Below are 20,322 nucleotides of genomic sequence, written 5' to 3' on the forward strand. Positions count from 1 at the left end.
TAACTCGCTCAGGAGGCCTATAGTCTGCACTGGCTCCCTTCCCCTGCTTCCTGTCTGTGCTCACTGACCACAGCCTCTCTTCATATTCGTTATCTCAGATGTATAGTTTAGTAATTTCCAAGGCTGGATGAGGCTTGCAGGAAAGTTGTGGTTTTCAATACCGAATTCATTCTTAAAAGTGTGTGTTTTAAAAGTGTGCTTCCCATGTTTTTGTGATATTTTTGTGATGCTGATGGGCAAGCCGATTCTTTAAAGCAGTAACAGGTGATACCCTGGCTGCTGAGAGCTGAGTGCTCTTTTGGCAAGGCTATTTGGGTGAAAAGAAATGTACGTAGTTTCTTCAGAAGTGACTGAGAGAGTCTCAGAAGAATTCAGATCTTTTCTTCAACAGGATCACATTCACACACATGCCTTCTCTTGTCCAACGTGGCCATGGCCATCAGCGATTGCTAGGATGGGAGAGAATAAACCATGGGATTCTCACTGCTTGCCTCAGGATGAGCAAACAGCCCTGATGTTCACTTGGCACAGACCACAGATGATTTTTGCAACTGTGTTTACAGTCTGTTCACTTAAATGAGCCGTCACTGTACTCCTGGGAATAACTTTTTGTGAATCTGAGCACAGCAGGCGGCATGAGATGATGACCCTACTGAATGAAATTTGCTTCAGCTTTGCACATCTGATTTTTATGACAAACAGGATCTGGTTGGAAGCATGTCCTCAGAGCAAATCTGATTTATTGTTCATGTTTATTGAATTCCCTGACAGCTGGGTAGATGAAGAAACCACTTTGTAGTTACAGTAAAACTAACATTTACTGGGTGTTTAGTGTCAGGTATTGTCTGAAGCACTTGGCTGTATTAGGTCCTTATATGTGTGAGGTAGGTACTGTCATTGTCCCCACTTGGGAACTAGATTTGAAGAGCCTAAGGGATTTTCCTGCATTGTATGGCTGCAAAGTGGTAGAGCTGGAATTTGGACCCATGCTACCTAATCTCAGAATCTGTTTTCTTAGTCACTGCACTTTTCTGATGGTCCTTGTACATATTGTGATGCCTAAAGTGTAGCTGAAGTTTGTAACGGGAAATGAGAGGTGGTTCTGGTAGAGGACAGCCAGGACAACAGGGGGGCCTTGCACAGACAGCACAGTCATGCTTAGACAAATTCAAGTGTCTCCACACTTCGCAGAGACAGAAAGTGTTTGGATATGGTCATGCTGAGCATGAGGGCTGTTGGGACCTGGAGACTATGTACTTGCTCATTGTGAAAGGGACAACTAACATAAACACGTTAGAGTTTCTATTTGTCAATAGAAGCCAGAAATTGGGATTTTAATGTGAAATGTCCAATTAAAAAAAAACCCTTGCTATTTTAATGACCTTGCTTTGTCCATTAATGGTTAGGTTGTGCTCTTTCTGACACTGGCCAGGTTTTCCTGCAGTAACCAACAACCACCACAGTTCAGTGGCTTAACACTATTAAAGATCACTTCTTGCTAATGCTACTTGTCCACCATCAGTCAGCAGGAGGTCTCTGTTCTTTGAATATCAAGAGATCAGACTGAGGGAGGTTTTATTCAAACACATATTTTACATAACTACAGTAGCAAGAAGAGTAACTGACCCTTAAAGCTTCTTACAGAAATGACACTGGCACTTAGATTCAGTTCATTGGCCCAAGATGGTCAAGACCACACTTAACTTCTAAGGAGATGGAGAAGTATCGTCCTTCCAGGGCTAAAAGGAGAAGCTCCATATTTTAGAACATCTCTAATGATGACCGTAGCTCTATATACTCTGATTTTCAAGGCAGACATCTAGAGTTTTTTCCTAATGTAGCATCCAGTTTTCAGAGATCTCAAACAAAAGTTGACTCAAAAAACTGGTTCTAGAAAGATTAAATTAGATTTACCTAAAAAGATTCCTATGTGGCTTAATATGGAGTGAGGAGGCCGCCTATTTAAATACTATGTTCTTTTAGCTGATTAGGAATCTGTATGAGAAATAGTGAAATATCCTTAGCTGAAGTGATGATTTATGTAGGAGTATTTATTCCCAAAGGTACTGCTCATATATTTTAAATATTTGTTTAAATCAGACATTTTGTGTAGCTTGTCTCATTAGCACTGTAGGACATGAGCCTTGTCTTGTTAGATTATACCCTGTCATGCCTGCCTATATACAAATTGGTTATTTAATAGATGTTAATCTCTTGATATGTTTTATTGATTCATGGTTTTTAAATCATTACAATTAAAGATCTTGACTTCCGGGGATGTCATAGAGGTTGAAAACACCTCAGGTAGCTTTTCAGAAGTTGCTTATTATTGATTATGATGAGACCTGAGAGCCCAAATTCAGTAGGCCCATGGTTTCAAGGGCCATTTTGACTTATACCCTCTGAATCACAAGGCAATCAGAGCTGCTTCTCAGATATTATTTTTCTGTGATGTTTTCACTTGCTTTTTTTGGCTGTAAGATTTGGATGAACTGTCACTTGAAACAAAATTCTGAAACAAATGTAAGTGCTCAGGGAAGTGTTTGCTTGCCTAAGATCTTACAAGGCCCTAAACACTCTTCAAAACAAGCCCATCCTAGCTGCTAAGCCCACACCCTTTCTGGATGACCAGATAGACAGTTATTCTCATTCTCATGAAATGCGAAGTGCTCAGGGACATGAATTGTGAGGACAGAGCTTGGCTCGGGAACAGTGTTTCTATAACTTAATGGTAGAATTACTCCCCTTGGAGAAAGTTGCATGAACACAAGTTACTCATTGATTGAATCCCAACCATGCAAGTGCGTTTCCAAAATCAGTCATTCTTCATTTGGTCCACGTGTGCTGCTAAGTATTAATATAATTGCCTGTGTGACTTGGTTCTCTATGACCTATCCCACTGCTACCAAAGGTAAAGAAGGTGTGCCATGGTATTAAGATTCTAGAGTCAACCGACCTGCATTTTCAGGCCATTACTGGTGCTGTTTACTAGCTGTGTGATGCTGGCAGGTCATTTAACCTCACTGACATTCAGATGCCTTATTTGTAAAATAGAGGCAGAAAAAAATCACCTATGTCATCAGGTTGCTGTGAAGATTCAATGATGTATGTGATGTGCTTGGCATAATGCCAGACACATGGTAGGCATTCAGTAAAAAAATCAACTATTAATATTTCATTACCACCTTTATAAAAATATACATTAAGGATGAAAGGATCTTAAAAGTCTTTGGATTTAGCTACTCCTCAGACAATTTAATTCCCTCTCCAGTTTCCCCGCCAGAAAGTCTCCTACCTAGCTCACGGTTGAACACTTGGTGCTGGATAACTCTGACTTTTCAAACTCTTTGACATTGAACTAAACTTCGGCTTAAACCTGTAGTTTTCGCCATTTGGAAACACAAGGAACAAATGTAATCCCTTTCTTCATGACAGCCCGTTGTGAATTTAAAAATATCTTTAATCACAGGCTTTTCCTTAAACTTCCTTGGAACTTTTCCTACCTCTCCCTGAAACTTTCATTTGATCTTTCTCCTTCCCTTCAGCACTGAAATTTTGGAAAGAATAGTCTGTAGATGTGGTTTCAACTCCCTCCAGTTTTATTTTGTCTTCAACACCTTGGATGTAGTGATTCAGCAACTCCCTGCTCCGAGGCTTAGGGGCTATGCCCAGGACTCAAAACAAAATGAAAAACAGAGAGGATAGAAGGAGGCCTTTTTTTTAAAAAAAAGGTTTTATTTATTTATCCAATAGGGACACAAAGGGAGGCAGAGACATAGGCAGAGGGAGAAGTAGGCTCCCTGTGGGGAGCCCGATGCAAGACTTGACCCCAGGACCCCAGGATCAAGACCTGAACCAAAGGCAGACGCTCAACTACTGAGCCATCCAGGTGCCCCAAGAAGGGAGCCTTTTTTGTTGAGTCCTTTGTAATGTTGTAATCCCTATACTAAGAGAGTCTACATACATATTCTCATTTTATCCTTACTAGATCTTGGGTAAAATGTGTATTATTGTCCGTGTGTTAGTCTTGAGGAAGATGTGTCTCTGAGTGTTTGAACTGTTTACTGTCTGCCATCTTGAACGGGTTGGAGGGGTGGGACAGGAAGGCTCTCTGCCTCCTGAGTCCCTGCACTTAAATGCCATGTATAGAAATGCAAATAAAGTTGAGTAACACAGGGAGGTAGAGAGAAACTTTCTCACCAGTTCATATTAGTGGGCACATGTTATGTAGAAGACCGATTTGTACCGTAAAAAGAAATGTGAATGTGCCTAGCCCTTGTCCTCATTTATGGAAGCTCACAATCTGGCAAAGATGCACACATGTATGCACACACACAGATACCTCACAAAAATAATAACTCACAAAGGACTGAAAGGTAGCAGTATAGGCATGTGCTATGAGGTCACTCCCATTCATTCCTTTTCTGCATTTAAGAAATGGTTTATGAAGAGCCCAGATGTCCATCAACAGATGAATGGATAAAGAAGAGGTGGTATGTGTGCAAGTGTGTGTGTGTGTGTGTGTGTGTGTGTGTAGGAATACTACTCAGCCATCAAAACAAATATAAAATTGTACTATTTGTAATGATGTGGATGGAACTAGAGAGTGTTATGCTAAACAAGATAAGCCAGTCAAAGAAAGGAAAATACCATATAATCTCACTCATATGTGGAATTTAAGAAACAAAGCAGATGAACAAAGGGGAAGGGAAAGAAAAATAAAATAAGATGAAAACAGGGAGGCAAACCATAAGAGACTTAACTCTAGGAAACAAACAGGGTTGCTGGAGAAGAGGGGGTAGGAGGATGGGGTTACTGGGTGATGGGCATTAAGGAGGACACTTGATGTGATGAGTACTGGGTGTTATATGCAACTGACAAATCACTCAACTCTACCCCTGAAACTAATAATACACTATATGTTAACTAAGTTGAATTTAAATAAAAATTTTAAAAAGAAATGGTTTACAAAAGTGTGTCTATAGATCTCATAACAGAGGAAGACACACATAGGTATAGGCATAAATAATGATAGAAGGATATATAAAGATCCAGAGTATAGGGAGATATGGATATATAAAGATGTTGGGAGATAAGTATGTGGAGATTGAGATACAAACAGAGGGGAAAATGTATAAAACTATGGCCTGGAAGGATACTCGTCAACTTCAGTGTAGGGGCCAGAGAAGAGGGGAGGTGTGGGGAGCAAGAGGGGCAGAGGAAACAGCCTCTGTAATGTTCTGTTCATTTTATATACAGAAAAATATATGACTAAATTAAAGAGATAAATTAAGATGTAAAGGGAGGGACACAATTCTCTTTTAACTAGACTGGGCCCTTGGTAAGATTCCTATCGGGAATCTTAAGGCTTTCTGTCATTTTTAACTTGAAAACTCTGTCACCATGAGAGAGCCCAGTGGTTAATTAGGGAAGGTTTGCGCCCGGCGGCGGGGTGGGGGCCTCCCGAGGGCCCTGGACCCTCAGCCATCCTCGGATCCTGACACCTGCTACTGTCTGCTTCTGCCCGCAGGCCGTGGGCTGTGATCGGCGCCTGGGGAGCAGCGCCCGGGAGGACAGCTGCGGCGTCTGTGCTGGCAACGGCTCCACCTGCAGGCTCGTGCGGGGACAATCCAAGTCGCACGTTTCTCCTGAAAAAAGTAGGTCTGCAACCCACCCCTGTGTTCCCACGGGACAGAAGGTGCTCCGGACCCCCTGGTCCCCGAATACCGAATACCGTCTTCCTAACTGAAGCTTTTTGTTGGAAAGCGCTGTTGACTAGTTTTCGGAAAGTCAGATTTCTTTGAAAACATGTCTGTTAAACGTTTGGTTCCATTGGTTTTTTTCCCAAGACTACCCATTTCATTGAATCATGACCATTACAGAAGATGACTAGGTTGGTTTTTTTTAATTTGCTGGTTTTTTAAAAGATTTTATTTATTCATGAGAGATATACAAATAGAGAGGCAGAGACACCGGCAGAGGGAGAAGCAGGCTTCATGCTGGAAGCCCGACGTGGGACTGGATCCCAGGCTGGGATCACCACCTGAGTCGAAGGCAGGCGCTCAACCACTGAGCCACCCAGGTGCCCCTATTTGCTATTTTTTTTTAAGGTAAAGCATGAAGTAGTAATTTTTGATTTGCCTCCCTTGATTGCTAACAAGGCAGAAAATCTTGTCACTAGTGGTTCTTGCCCCTCTATTCCTTCTTATCTTTTGGTCAGCTCCTAAAGTCACTTACTCATTTTTTCTACTTGGACATTGATCTTTTACCCACCGTCGTGAACTTTTATTATATCGTGAGTATTAACCTTTTGTCTGTTACATTGATTTTATTTTAATTTTAACTTTCAGATTTCTTTGTGGTGGCTCTTTTAAATATTGGTTTCCATTTGTTACTTGACTTTCAGTATTGTATTTTTGGGATCGATAGTTTCTAAGTTTTATAGCCTCAGAAATGTTCATGCTTCTAATTTAATGGTATCTGCCTTTTTGAATCCTTCGATTTGGGGGTCAGTAAACCTTTTGAGTAAAGGGTCAGATAGTATTTTAGGGCTTTACAGGGCATATATATCCATGGTCTTGACTATTGTGCGCTGCTGTTGCAGCACAGAAACAGCCACAGACAACTCATGAACAAAGGGCATAGTTGTGTTCCAGTTGAGCTTTATTTTATTTATTTATTTATATTTTTTTAATTAATTTTTATTGGTGTTCAATTTACCAACATACAGAAAAACACCCAGTGCTCATCCTGTCAAGTGTCCGCCTCAGTGCCCGTCACCCATTCCCCTCCAACACCCGCCCTCCTACCCTTCCACCACCCCTAGTTCGTTTCCCAGAGGTAGGAGTCTTTATGTTCTGTCTCCCTTCCTGATATTTCCCAACATTTCTTTTCCCTTCCTTTATATTCCCTTTCACTATTATTTATATTCCCCAAATGAATGAGAACATACACTGTTTGTCCTTCTCCGATTGACTTATTTCACTCAGCATAATACCCTCCAGTTCCATCCACGTTGAAGCAAATGGTGGGTATTTGTCATTTCTAATTGCTGAGTAATATTCCATGGTATACATAAACCACATCTTCTTTATCCATTCATCTTTATTACTACGGGTATCAATTCAAGCTGGACTTGCTGTAGAAGTCAGCCATGGAAAATGGGGAGTGGAGGGAAGAGATACCCCAAGGCCCAAAGGTGACCGTGGCAACAAGCGGCAGTGATGGGCAGGGGCAAGGGGTTGAGAGGCCTCTGTCACCTGTTACTGACTGGAGGAGGTGATGAAGCCGGCACGTGGAAGGAGGTATGGCTAGTGACCTGGGCAAGTCTGTTACACCACCAATTCCTTGGTGGCAGAGAAGAGGTTTTGTCCCAGCAAGCTGGCGCAGAAGTAAGTGAAAGCACTGAGGGTGTAGGTGACACTTGTGATGCTATGAGGCATATGAAGCAGGACTGTATTGGTGGTGCGCTTTGGAGGGACCTCAAACCTCAAAGTTGTAGTAAAAATCCTTCCAAAAATACCACGCATAAGAGTCGCTGTTCATACTGGACATCCCCCATTGTGGGCGCTGTTATCCTAGGCTGCTGCTTCTTCCTCTTTTTTTTTTTTTTTTGTATATTTTTTTATTGGAGTTCAATTTGCCAACATATAGCATATCACCCAGTGCTCATCCCGTCAAGTGCCCCGCTCAGTGCCCATTACCCAGTCACCCCAGCCCCATGCCTAGGCTTCTTACTCCAGGTTGGAAGGCAGATCCTCCCGAGAGGACCTTATTGAAATCCGGAGGGGCTCCTTTACCCACTTGGGAGCAAAAACTGTGGCTTTTCTGAAGGCTGCAGTGACGCTCTCTTCTGGAATCCTGTCAGGTGTGTTCTTCTCCCTTTGGCATCCAGGTGGTGAGCCAGACATCCCCCCCAGACCCGGGGCTATGTCCTTCACTTCCCGAGACTTCCTCCCAAAGCACCTGCTCACTGCTCTGTGTCCTCACCAGGGCTTCCTTTCTTCACTAATTTCTATGCACACCTTTATGTTTCAAAGTCCTCTTTTATAATTACAGTCCATATGTCCTAGTGACATTATCCTTTGTTAAAAAGGCTTGCTTTTCAATACTTTGAATGCACATTAGACATTCATACTAAAGTAGCATACTCTGGTTTTGAAGCTTTCCTTTTTCCATTTTTTAAAAAGTAAATATATATATAAATATACATTTATATATATATATATATATTAATTCTGACCAAAAAAAACCTAGATTTGTTATAAATTCAGGAGAATAACTGTAATCTGTTTGGTATTTAAATAAGTAATCTCTGAACATCTAAAAGAAATATATAAATATATATCCAAAATATACAGAAGAATAAATGAGAATGGAATCAAATGTTTATAAAAAGTTAGTTATACTCAAAAGAACACAGTAATGAAGAGGAAAAATACAAGGCATATAGAAAATTTAAAAAAAAACAAACAGACCTTATTTACAAAAATACAAGTTTACAAAAAAATAAATTTACAACCCTCAGGTTGTAGTTTGTGGACCTCTGCCTTAAAGGGAAAAAATATTATTCCTGTGTTTTCTGCCAGCACTTTTATGGTTTTGTTTTCCTCCTTTAGCATCTTTTGTTCATTTGAATTTATTTTGATGTGACTTATGAAATTAGGGATTTTATTTATTCTTTCCAAATAGGGAGAGCACCACGGGAAGGGTGGAGGGTAGGAAGGTTTCCAGGCAGAGGAAATCTGAATTTCAGATGACCCTGAATTTCAGATGACCCTAAGACTCATCTAAAATATGCTTGTCTATTGTTGACTGGTGGCAAAATTCCCTCATTGATGGTAAATTAGATAGGTTCACCTAAAGAGATTGTGTAGAATATATTAGGAGGCCAAGAGTTGCATCCTGGGGAACACCTGAAGTCTAGGCTTTTAGCCAGTGAAGAAATTTAATGGAATCTGAATGAGAGGAAATGAAAAGAGTAGGTAAATGCAGAACTTAGCAAAAGCAGTGCCATGGAAGCCAGAGGAGTAATTCCAAAAAGGAGGTAATGGGCAACCATGTGAACTGCTGCTGAGATACCAACTGGAATAAGAGTCCAAAATGTACTCTGACAACTCAGAGACCATGTGTGACCTTAGCAAGAGTGGTGTCCATGAATTTCAGGCTGAAGGCAAAGCCCAGTTGCAGTGGATTGGGGAGTGAGCAGAAGGTAAGACTATATAGCAGGAAAGAGTTGGCCTGGACAAAAGGAAGGTATATACCCACACCGTGTCAGCAGCTAGATGACTATACAGGCACCATGGAGAACACGGTGAGAAATCAGCAATTTTCCAGCATACTGGCTTTTTTTTTTTTTTTTTTTTTGGTACTGTTCATTAAGAGGTAAGAGCTGCGTAGGAGTAAGAGCTCTCAGAGACTTTAGAGTGTTCGCATCAAAGAAAGGAGAGGAAGGAACTCACCAAAACAGGGAAAAGGGAGAGGAATTGCCATGAAGTCTATCTGAGATTGGAAACCGTGAATTCATAGAGGTTCCAATGGGTGGACTTCATGAAGGAGCTGGCTTTGAGTAGTGGTGCACCGGTAAGAATGCGTTCTTCTACAAATCATGGAAAGTTCACCTTTCAAATGCAGGACAGCAGGCAGTCGGCAGTCAAGGTTGGGGAAGCTGTTCTGCTATGTTTTTAAGGACCCAGGCTCCTCTCTGTCTCCTTCATTATCCTTAGAGGATGACTTTCATCTCTGTAGTTGCAAAGTCACTATTAAACATTCACATTCATCCACCCCCAGACAATAAAGATGGCAGTGCAGACATCCCTTGAATGCTATATTCTTTATTCAGGAAGAGAAATCCTCCCTGGAGAGGTCTGCCTCTTTGCCTACAATTGTGCCATGCACACACACTGGCTTCTAAGGAGCTGGGAGAGCAAGTCTACAGCATTCCACCCACTCTGTTGTTGCTAATATTGATACAGTGCTTTATCACACGGAGTTCCCTTCAGGCACAGCCTATCACTTAATTCCACTAAGCCTTTCCATCGTAGCTTTGATATTGTCAAACCCATTTGATGAATGAGGAGACTAAGGACCAGAGATGTTAAGGAACATCTCTCATAACCAATTATGAAAGGCAGTATAGGAAAGAAATTGGGCTCTGGGGCCAGTGTTTTTTTTTTTTTTTTTTTTAATTTTTGATAGTCACAGAGAGAGAGAGAGAGAGAGAGAGAGAGAGAGAGAGAGGCAGAGACATAGGCAGAGGGAGAAGCAGGCTCCATGCACCGGGAGCCCGACGTGGGATTCGATCCCGGGTCTCCAGGATCGCACCCTGGGCCAAAGGCAGGCGCTAAACCACTGCGCCACCCAGGGATCCCTGGGGCCAGTGTTCAAATCCTGGGTTTGTTGCTTACTGCTGTGTAAGCAGAACACGTTTTTGTTTTTGTTTTTGTTTTTGTTTTTTTTGTGTGTGTTTTTTTTTTAACCTCCTGTGTATATTTTGGTTTTTTCATTTAAATTGGAAATGGCAATAGTCCTCCCTTTGTAGAGGTATTGTTTAATAAGTAAATCAGTCATGCTGAGCATTGCAAATAGTGTCTGGCACTTAGTGAGTGCCCACTAAATGCTAGCAGTGTTTTTGTTAGACATTTGGCTCATTTGGGTACCAATGGATGTCACACCTTTTACATACATTCAATGTATATGTGGATATTTGCAAGCAGATGTCCAAGTCAACATTTTGTCAATCTGGATATTGTTTGTAAGAAAGCTACTGATGGGTGTGGAGGAATAACTTGTCAGAAGTGTCAAGGAAGAGTGAATTAGAAACTAAGGGTAGAGGAAATATTCAGCTCAGGGGAAGACCAAGAAGAGCCAGCCTGGACTGTAAAAAGTTAATTCAGGTCTGCTTTTGGACAAGAAGATGGAATGGGGAACATAATAGCCAGCTCTGGTGTTGGGGAAGTGCCTAGAGTTAGCACTGGCTTTAAAAAGCCTGGAAGTCTCATTAGAAATAGATGTGGTCTTGTCAGGATCCAAGAGAGATTAGAAACTGAGATAATTCTAATTGAGCCAGGGGAGAAGTCAAGTGAAATTGGGTCAAGAAATCAGTGTTTTGGGGGGAAGTGTGCCGAAGAGGCTCTGAAATGGGAAGGGATAGATGGGGTGGGGTGCTGGCTGAAAGGGGCCTGCTTGTACTTCACAGTTTCGCACTCCTGGTAAGGTAGATCAGATACTCTCTGTGTGTCTCTCTCATGCATGGATTTATGCTTTGCGGATTATAGATCCTTTTGAGAATCTATTGGAAGTTATATGTCTTGTATGTATTTCCTCCAGGAAAATAGAGGGAAAATGCACATGTCCCCATAAGGCCCAAATTTGCCATTCTGATTTTTTTTTTTTTGAGGGCATCTCAGATCCCTGTACCAGTTCAGGGCATTCCAGGTCAAAACCCCTAAAAATCTAATCTTTGTGATTAATTTCCCCAAAAGGGTGATGGGAGCATCCGGACAGATCCCTGAACACGGGAGGAGAGGTGATATGGTGAGAGCGGGGCTGCTGGCCCGTCATCAGGCTCCGTAATTCTGTGCTTGGGCTATAGCTAAACTCAGCAGATCCCTGTCTGCGTGAAAACAATGCTGCTACTCGTCCTTGATTTTCATTATAGCCCCTTCTTGTCTGTTGCTGCTCCGAAACTGGCCTGCTGCAGCCGTTCTTGGCCAGGATTTTCTGTGGGCCATATGGAAGCACTTCCCTATAATCATGCTTTGTGTGAAAGAAATGTGGGAAATTAAGCCATGTATCTCCCCGAGTGTGCATCACTGTGCCTGTAGAGTGCACAGAGCTCCTACGTCCTCACCTTGCCAAGTGATCATTCCTGTCTTCCTTGGGGCTCACCCTGAGGCAGACCATGGCCACGAGAGGCCACTGGCACAGGCTCACTCTGGAGAAAGTGCTCAAGGCTGCTTCCAGGCTATCATTCCCACCATGCCGCAAGGCAGACTCAAGGTTGTAGCTCCTGGAGCCAAAACTTTTGCTATGAGAAAAATCCGAAATTAATCCAGATACAACACGCAAATTTCCTGTTCTGCAGGAGAAGGGGAGAGACTCAACTAACAATGGCATAAATAGCTTTGGATGTTGATTCAGGGAAGTAGAGGCCACTCAGTTTTTAAAGAGAGAAAACTACACACAGCAACAAAGAAGCAAGCACATCTATTTGGAGTCTTGATTTGGCATTTAGGTACTCTGTACTGTTTCCAGGTTTGTCCATTATTTTGCTTTTGTTTTTGTTTTTTTTTTAAGTAGACACCACACCCAGCATGGAGCCCAATGGAGGGCTTGAACTCATGACCCTGAGATCAAGACCTGAGCTGAGATCAAGAGTCAGACCCTTAATTGACTGAGCCACCCAGGCACCCCCACAATTTTGGTCTTCTCCACATAAGGGTGCACATGTATGAGGCAAATAAACAAGCTCACTTGGTCTGGTCTGGCCTCTTCATGTATTTTTACCTGGTGGCAACCAAGCCTATTGATACAGTGATGCCCAAGGCTGACCTGGAACCCCAGCATTTCAGTAATCTTTGATGTTTTAAGATAACCACACCCTCTTACAAAACATCCCTCGCTTGGTACTCCTGACAGAAATAGAATCCTGGGCCCAGAGGGTTATTATTATGATATTTTCTCTTCATACACAGTCCATTTTTCCTTTGACTGTCACTTCCAAAAATAGCCCATACACTGAGATCATTCTGTAGCAGGGAAGACTGTATTAGCTGTAACATAGCACACAGACTGCTCACATCATCTCTCTCTACCTTCCCATTTATCCTTCTAGGGCAGTATTCTGACCAATTATATTCTTATACCAGAACTCTGTGTGGATAAGAAAGATTCAAATCCAACAGTTTTAATGAGATATTCTCCCCCCTCCCATTTAATTCAATGAGAGCAGGTGGTGGAGGAAAGATCCTGATGCTGGATATCTAGGGCCTGGTGTTCCTGCTCTTTCCAGCTCTTTCCCACTCCTATGTCTGTGTTCTGTATCCTCTGCATGAGGAAGAACAAGAGCAAAATGACCCGCTGGCTCAACTGCGAAGGAGTGCCACGGATTGTGTTTTTCACAAAGTAGGCAGACTAACCATGAACTCCCCCGCTTCAAGCTTCTTCATGAATTGCCTTTATACTTGGGCTAAAATCCATTACCCTTTCTATGACCTTCAAAGTCTTGCATGACTGGCTCCGTGTTATGTCATGTGCACCATTTTGCCTCTAATGCACTAGGCTCCAGTCTAACTATCTGGAAGATTCTAGAGTGCAAGTCCCCTTCCCCTCCATGGGTCTTTGCACTGACCAATCCCTGCACCTGGAATACACTTCCCTTAGCTCTTAACATGGCTGCTTGCCTCTTTCTCTACCTTGAGCTGGCATGTCACCTCCTCAAGGAGGCTTTCTCTGACCAATCTACCAATCTACAGTTGGCTGTTCTCTTTTCTGTTTACTTCCTGCTTGGCCTTTATAGAGCATGTCACAGGAGTTCAATACATATTGAACGAATGAATACAGGCTCTTTGCTAGAGATGATTCTGCTTCCTATTATGGTTTCAGTGGGACTAAATAATGTTGTGCAACAGAATTGTGCTGGAAGCCAGAGACTGGGGTAATAACCTCAGCTTGGCCGCTAACTATCTGTGATCTTAGGCGGGATCACAGGGACCTTGGCTTTTTCATCTACATACTAAGAGTGTTAGCATGGATAATTTCCAAGACCTCTTCTGGCTCTGAAAGCCTATTAAGTATATCTGTAATTTATTTCTTGTTTTTAAAAAAGCAGATCTTGGGATTGAATGGAGGTAAGAGAAATAAAAGCAGGATTTTATATGAAGACTTTTTCCAATGCTTTAATGAAAAAGTTCAATAGAGGTGGCTTACCTCTATTCTTAAGGGTCCCAGGAAATTTTATATATGCAAGAAAAGTGAGTTGGCATGAAGTCTCCTTTTATCTCCCATGAATCACTGCTTGGGTACCTTTTACCTGCTACCATCACTACCTACATGGGAGGGGTTTTGTTTGTGTGGTGACACCCCCCCCCCCCATTAGCATGTGAGCTCATCAAGGGCCTTTCACACCTGGCCTAATACCTGGCACCTGGTATGTTTTCTGTAAAAGTGTACTGAATTGATTGGACTAGGATTGAAGAACCCACATAGACCAGCTGCCCACTTAGATCAGATGCCCATGTAAATTAAAAGTATTGGCAGCCAAGCCCTGTCACACCTGGAGCCACCCAGGAGACCTGACTTCCGTGAACCAGATGAGAGCTCGAGGATTCTTGACAATCATAATAACAGTGGCCTCTGTGGGCTCTATGTGGATGTACCAGGCACTGTGCTCAGTACTTTAATGTATTATATGATTTACTCTTTACCATAACCCTATAGAGTAGGTTCTGTTACAGCCTCCCCTTTGACAAATGGGACAGTGACAAAGGGGCTCAGTAAAATGAAATACCTTGTCTAAAGCCTCACAGCAAGGAAGTGCTTGAGCTGATCTGACGTCAGAGTCCATATACTCCACCGCCCTCCTGAGCTGTCTTCCAGGGGTAGCCAGATGAGCAAGAGAGGAAATGTCCACTGAGGCCTAGAGAGATGGGGTCAGAACAAAGGTAGCAGACATGGAACCACAAGTGAAGCAAAAGCTGCCTCAACCAGCCAGCCCCTGGCTCCCTGTCTCATAGGCTGGCCCTATGGTTCCTAACCCAGCCTGCACATCAGGACCATCTAGAGAATGTGTTCTGTGTTCTAGTCCTCAAGCCCTACCCTGGAATTTTGGGATGTAAATCTGGACAATTATGTCACCAAATGTTCCGGATGACTCTGATATGTGCCTTTGGTTAATACCTCTGCTTTTCAGCCTCTGATGGCTCTGTAGTGGAGGAGAGACCATTTCCCCCCTGTCCTTCTCAGTTCTTGGCTGGCAGCCCCCAGTGATGAGACGGATTAGCAGGAGAAAAAGAAAATTATGTACATAAGTATGGGAGCCCCACAGAGATACGAGACTCAAAGAAGTGGCCAGAGCAGGAAGCTTTTATACCTTTTAAACAAAGGAATGATAAATTTGTGAACAATTCACAAGACAAAGGGTTTGGGCTGTGAGTAGTAAATTGTGAAGTAGTAACAAGGTTTTTCATGAAGCCTTCTTGGCTCTAAATTCCTTGTGCATGGTGATGACAAAAATGCCTTCTACCTCCACCCCACCCCTGGTATGAGGAGGGTGACTTTCTCACAGGAGATTTACCTTCTCTCAAGTGGACAAAGGAGGGGCAGTGTGTCCTTCCTGCACCTGCTATTTCTCAAGTACTTTTAATTCAAAATAATCAATATACCAAAGTGACATACTAGAGGTAACATGTTCTCAACCCCTGCATCCATCCCACTGTAGAGTCAGAAGGCAAAGGAACATTTAATCCTCATAAGGCTCTTGATTTCTGAGAGGCATTCTAAAGGGCAGAGAAGAAAGTTAGACTGCAATGCTGGGGAACATCTGGACAGACAGTTCTTGCTTGCTGCTTGTGTATAATGAAGCTGTCTATTGCATGCCATTCAATGCGAGTCCTAGAAATGACTATAGAAGGGTACGTTCTTAGGCACCCTGCCTATTACCATGCTCTTCTGAGGAAAAGGCATTTTAGGCCAGTAAAGAAACATAGCTCCAGGCTGGGAGCAGATGTTTCTGCATAGACACAAGGGCTGGCAGCCCAGGATGCTCAGGTGTGGATTCAGTAATAATAGACTTTCATGATATAGCATGGAATTAGCTTGGGGCAGGACCAGGGGATGTTGTAGCAGGGCAGATGTAGGTATAGAAATCACTTTTCAACTTGCAGCTGATTGCTCTCACTAAATCAAGTCCCTGACGTGTCCCTTCTCTACTTTTAAGAAGTGGTTGTCAATTTCTGAGTTTAACTTTGCCTGTCTTTGATCATTGGTGTGTCTCATTTGTCCTACCTTCAGCTACAACAGGTGGCGTAGACAATCCTCCAGCTGCAGGACTGGTATCTCTACACACTGACTTTCCCTTCCCTTGTCTTCCACAATCCCCTCCTACACACACAGAGTGACAGGTGAACTTGATCAAAACTGAGTGGCCGACTTTGAAAAGTCCTCAGCCCCTACTCTGCGAGGTGTCACACAGACTATCTCCTTGTAGTGTAAATGACACCAAGTGGTGATGGGCACATGAATGCATTCACAAACACTGTTGTTGCTGAGCTTACAAAATGCTTTCATAGCCACTTTCTCATTTTAAAGGAAAATAAGTACTCTTTCCAATATTTCCATAAGGCTGTTATTATTATTCACATTAGCATTTATTGAGATACCTTCCTTCCTCTTTAAAAACACTCCTTTGTTCCTTGGGAATGGAGAGTGGGGAAGAGGGTGTGTGTGTGTGTGTGTGTGTGTGTGTGTGTGTATGTTTTCACCGAAAGAACAGAAAGGGAAGATAGAGGCAGGGTCAGAAAAGTAGCATAAAAATGCTTGACAGAAAATTTTATTCGACAAAAAAAATAAATAAATAAATCCAAATTTTAAAAATTGAAAAACAAAAACCAGGAATGGGAGAGAGGGAATGCGCCTGTCAAGGGGAGAGTAAAGCTTCTCTTTTTTTGTAATACCATGGAAAGGATATATTTAGATTGTTGTAGTTCTAGTTGGACATTACAGTGAAAAATAAACAATCTGATATAAATTACAGTCCTTCTGGGCTGAAACTGATGTTTATTGATTAGTTGATATTGTGTGGACAATTTACTTCCTGTACATCTTGCTACTTAAAAAAACTGTGATCTGCAGCAGGAAATGAGACATAGAAAAAATATGATCGAACAGCTGGATTTGAGCATTTATGTGTGGGAGGGAAGTCCATGGAAGCAAATTTAATGGATCCTTAGGTCAGCCCAGTGATTGCAAAATCAAACAAGTAAAATCCATAAAATGGAAATCTGTAATGAACATACTTCTGATGAGTGAGTTTGGGTTTATACACTTATGATCTGGTTTCATGGTAGACGTTAAGGCTAAGAGTGTAGTTTTTGATTCTAGCCTTAGCTCTACTGCCTTGTAACTCTATGAACTTGAGAAAGTCATTTAAACTTGAAAAAAAATTTTAAAAAAATAAAAAGAAAAAAAAATCCAGTTTTCTTACTTGTAGAAAATGATTTTTATTAGAATTAAAGAGGTAATTTATCTCAAGTTACCTGGCATTGTGCTCGGGGGCATAGCAGGTGCTCAGTGAGGTTTTTTATTTTTATTTTTTGCATTTTAAATTTTATTTGAATTCAGTTAATTAACATATAATGTATTATTGGTTTCAGAAGTAGAGATCAGTGGTTCATCAGTCTTTTTTTTTTTTTCATTTATTTTTATTTAAGTTTGGTTTGCTTACACTAACCCAGCCCTACTGGTGCTTAAGTTCTCTTCTAAGCCCTATGTATATATTACCTTGTGGAACTCTCTCAAAACTTGCTCAAAAGAAGAATACTTATTATCCTCATTTTATAGATGTAACTGGGACTCAGAGAAGGTAAGAAATTTGCCTAATGTCATGCAGCAGTTGCAAGTGGCAGCACCAATATTCCAACCCAGGTCTGGCTCCAGCATCTGTGATCTTAACCACCCATCCATATTGCCTTTTCCAGTAGTTTGTGCAGTAACAAAAATGCAGATGACAGTTAATATGTGACAAGAAGTTCCTGGCCCGGAAAATGGCCCAGTGAGTAGCAGTATCAAGAATCTCTTATACCAAACTTCAATTAAAAAGTTTTAGAATAATTCAAACACTGAAAGTGTTCAGCTGGAACCAGTACCTACCACCACCACCACCACCACCAGCAAATCTGGGTGTTTCTGGACAGAGACCCGTTGCCATCAACATTGTAGGATGGGACAGAGAAGGAGCCTTTCCTCCATGTGCCATGTTCTCGACCATTAGAATCTACACCATTAGAAGGTATGCCTTTTTTTTTTTTTTTTAAAGATTTTACTTATTTATGAGAGAGAGAGAGAGAGAGAGGCAGAGACACAGGCAGAGGGAGAAGCAGGCTCCATGCAGGGAGCCTGACGTGGGACTGGATCCTGAGTCTCCAGGACCAGGCCCTGGGCTGAAGGCGGCGCTAAACTGCTGAGCCACCCAGGCTGCCCTAGAAGGTATATCTTAAAGCAGCCTTGGAATCAGATCTGATTGGTGGCCTCTTTTGCAAACTCGTGATAGGAGACTTTAAGTGTTCTGTATTTAGCCTGTCCTGAAGCACAAGTAGCAGCCTGCTCCCATGATATTTACGACTGGTTCCTCCATCCATCATGGCTTCTAACTCTGGGTAGCTCCAAACTGAAGGGGATTGACCAAAAGGCTGTTTGTATGGGATTGAAAAGTGGCCCATTGTAACAGAGCAAACATGATAGTAGTATTTATATCAGAGCTAGTAGAATTAAAGGCAAAAAATCCCCAAAGATGAATATTTTATATCCATCAATAATGAAAAATCAGACTTAAAAATTTGCATGCAAATACCATTACATCAAAATATATTTTAAAAACCCTCTAAATATATAAGGAGAAATTAAAAGAAGTAAAACTGCTGTGAGAAACTTGATACACTTAAGTCAGTATAAATTACTTGTAGGGTCTGCACAGTATAATTACAGTTACATTAACAGGTATTACTGAACATTGTATTTTGAGGGAATATACTGTCGTTTTAAGCAGCTATTGACCATTTATAAAAACTGATTCTGTGCTAGACTCCAAAGAAGATTTGCAAAAAAATCTCAGTAAAACAGAAACCACCAGAAGAGACCTCGCCCTGCAGCTGCACACAGCCATTCCTTGCTTCCCCCTGTTAACAGAGGCATGAGTGTCTGTCTTCCTTTCCAAGGCTAATTAATCTCTCCATCTGTGTGCTGGACTCTAGCCCCTCTGCTTCCTCAGAGATCCCACTCCACCCATCATCTCCTCTCTCTTCTCCATCTCTCCCTCTCTTCCTTTCTCATCAGGGTTAAATAAGATCCCAGATTTCTTCCATCTTGAATACAAGTATTATTTTTTATCCAAGTATAATTAACATACAGTGCTATACTAGTTACAGTTGTACAATATAGTGATATATAGTGATATATATTTTTCAGTGTTCATCACAATAAGTATACTCTTGATCCCATCTCCTATTTCACCCATCCTCCACCCATCTCCCCTCTGGATATCACCAGTGTGTTCTCTGTATCTTAAGAGTCTAGGTTGGTTGTTTGAGTCTCTTTTTTTCTTTTTTTTAATTTGTTTTGTTTCTTAAATTCCACATATGAGTGAGACCATATGGTATTTATCTTTCTCTGACTTATTCCACTTAGCATTATATTCTCTAGCTCCATTCATGTCATTGCAAATGGTAAGATTTCATTCTTTTTCATGGCCAAATAATATTTCACTGTGTGTATATGTGTGTGTGTGTGTATATATATATATATATATATATATATATATATATATTTATGTGTGTGTGTATGCATATCACATCTTCTTTATCTATCCACTGGTCAGTGGACACTTGCTTCCATATTCTATATCCTGGCTATTGTAAATAATGCTGCAGTAAACATAGGGGTACATATATCCTTTTGAATTAGTATTTTCATTGTTTGAGTAAATATCCAGTAGTAGAATTAGTGGATTATATGGTAGCTCTATTTTTAACTTTCTGAAGAACCTTTATACTGTTTTCCCGAGTGGCTGCTCCAGTTTGCATTCCCACCAACAGTGCACGAGGGTTCCTTTCTCTCCATGTCCTCACTAACACTCGTTATTTCTTGTTTTTGATTTTATTTATTCTGACAGATGTGAGGTGATATCTCACTGTGGTTTTAATTTGCATTTCCCTGATGATTAGTGATGTCAAGTAAGTATAATTTTAAAACTTGTATATGAATTATATATAAAAGTATATGTATTTTAAATTCTCCGCATCCTTAGCTGCCACCCTAATCTTTCCCCTACCTTTACTGACAGATTTTAGAAAAACGGTTTGTACTTCCTGTCTCTCTACTCCTTCATGATCATTTTATTTTCAAACATCAGCCTTCTGTGCCTACCACTTAATTGAAGATGCTTTTACAGAGCCCATTAACAATTTTTACTGCTGTGAAGACTTTAGTACTGCCGGCCCCTTCCTCTTCAAAATCCTATATCTTGCTTGAGTTCTTGCTGCGCTTCTGGTCAGAGTCAGAGCTCTGCCATTTCCTGCAAGACAGTGAAGAAATGCTGACAAATTTATG

General features: G+C 41.5%; 1 protein-coding gene across 2 annotated transcripts in view; it reads left to right on the forward strand.

Annotated features, from left to right (window-relative positions):
* ADAMTSL3 (ADAMTS like 3) overlaps nucleotides 1–20,322 on the forward strand; it is a 340,042-nt gene that overhangs the window by 140,199 nt on the left and 179,521 nt on the right. For both annotated transcript variants that reach the window (XM_041752919.1, XM_041752918.1), the window contains exon 7: nucleotides 5,531–5,657. In XM_041752919.1, the coding sequence (XP_041608853.1) occupies nucleotides 5,531–5,657 (127 nt within the window). The remainder of the gene's footprint in view (nucleotides 1–5,530; nucleotides 5,658–20,322) is intronic.

Source organism: Vulpes lagopus, chromosome 4 (genome assembly GCF_018345385.1).
Source record: "Vulpes lagopus strain Blue_001 chromosome 4, ASM1834538v1, whole genome shotgun sequence".
Lineage (NCBI taxonomy): Eukaryota > Metazoa > Chordata > Mammalia > Carnivora > Canidae > Vulpes > Vulpes lagopus.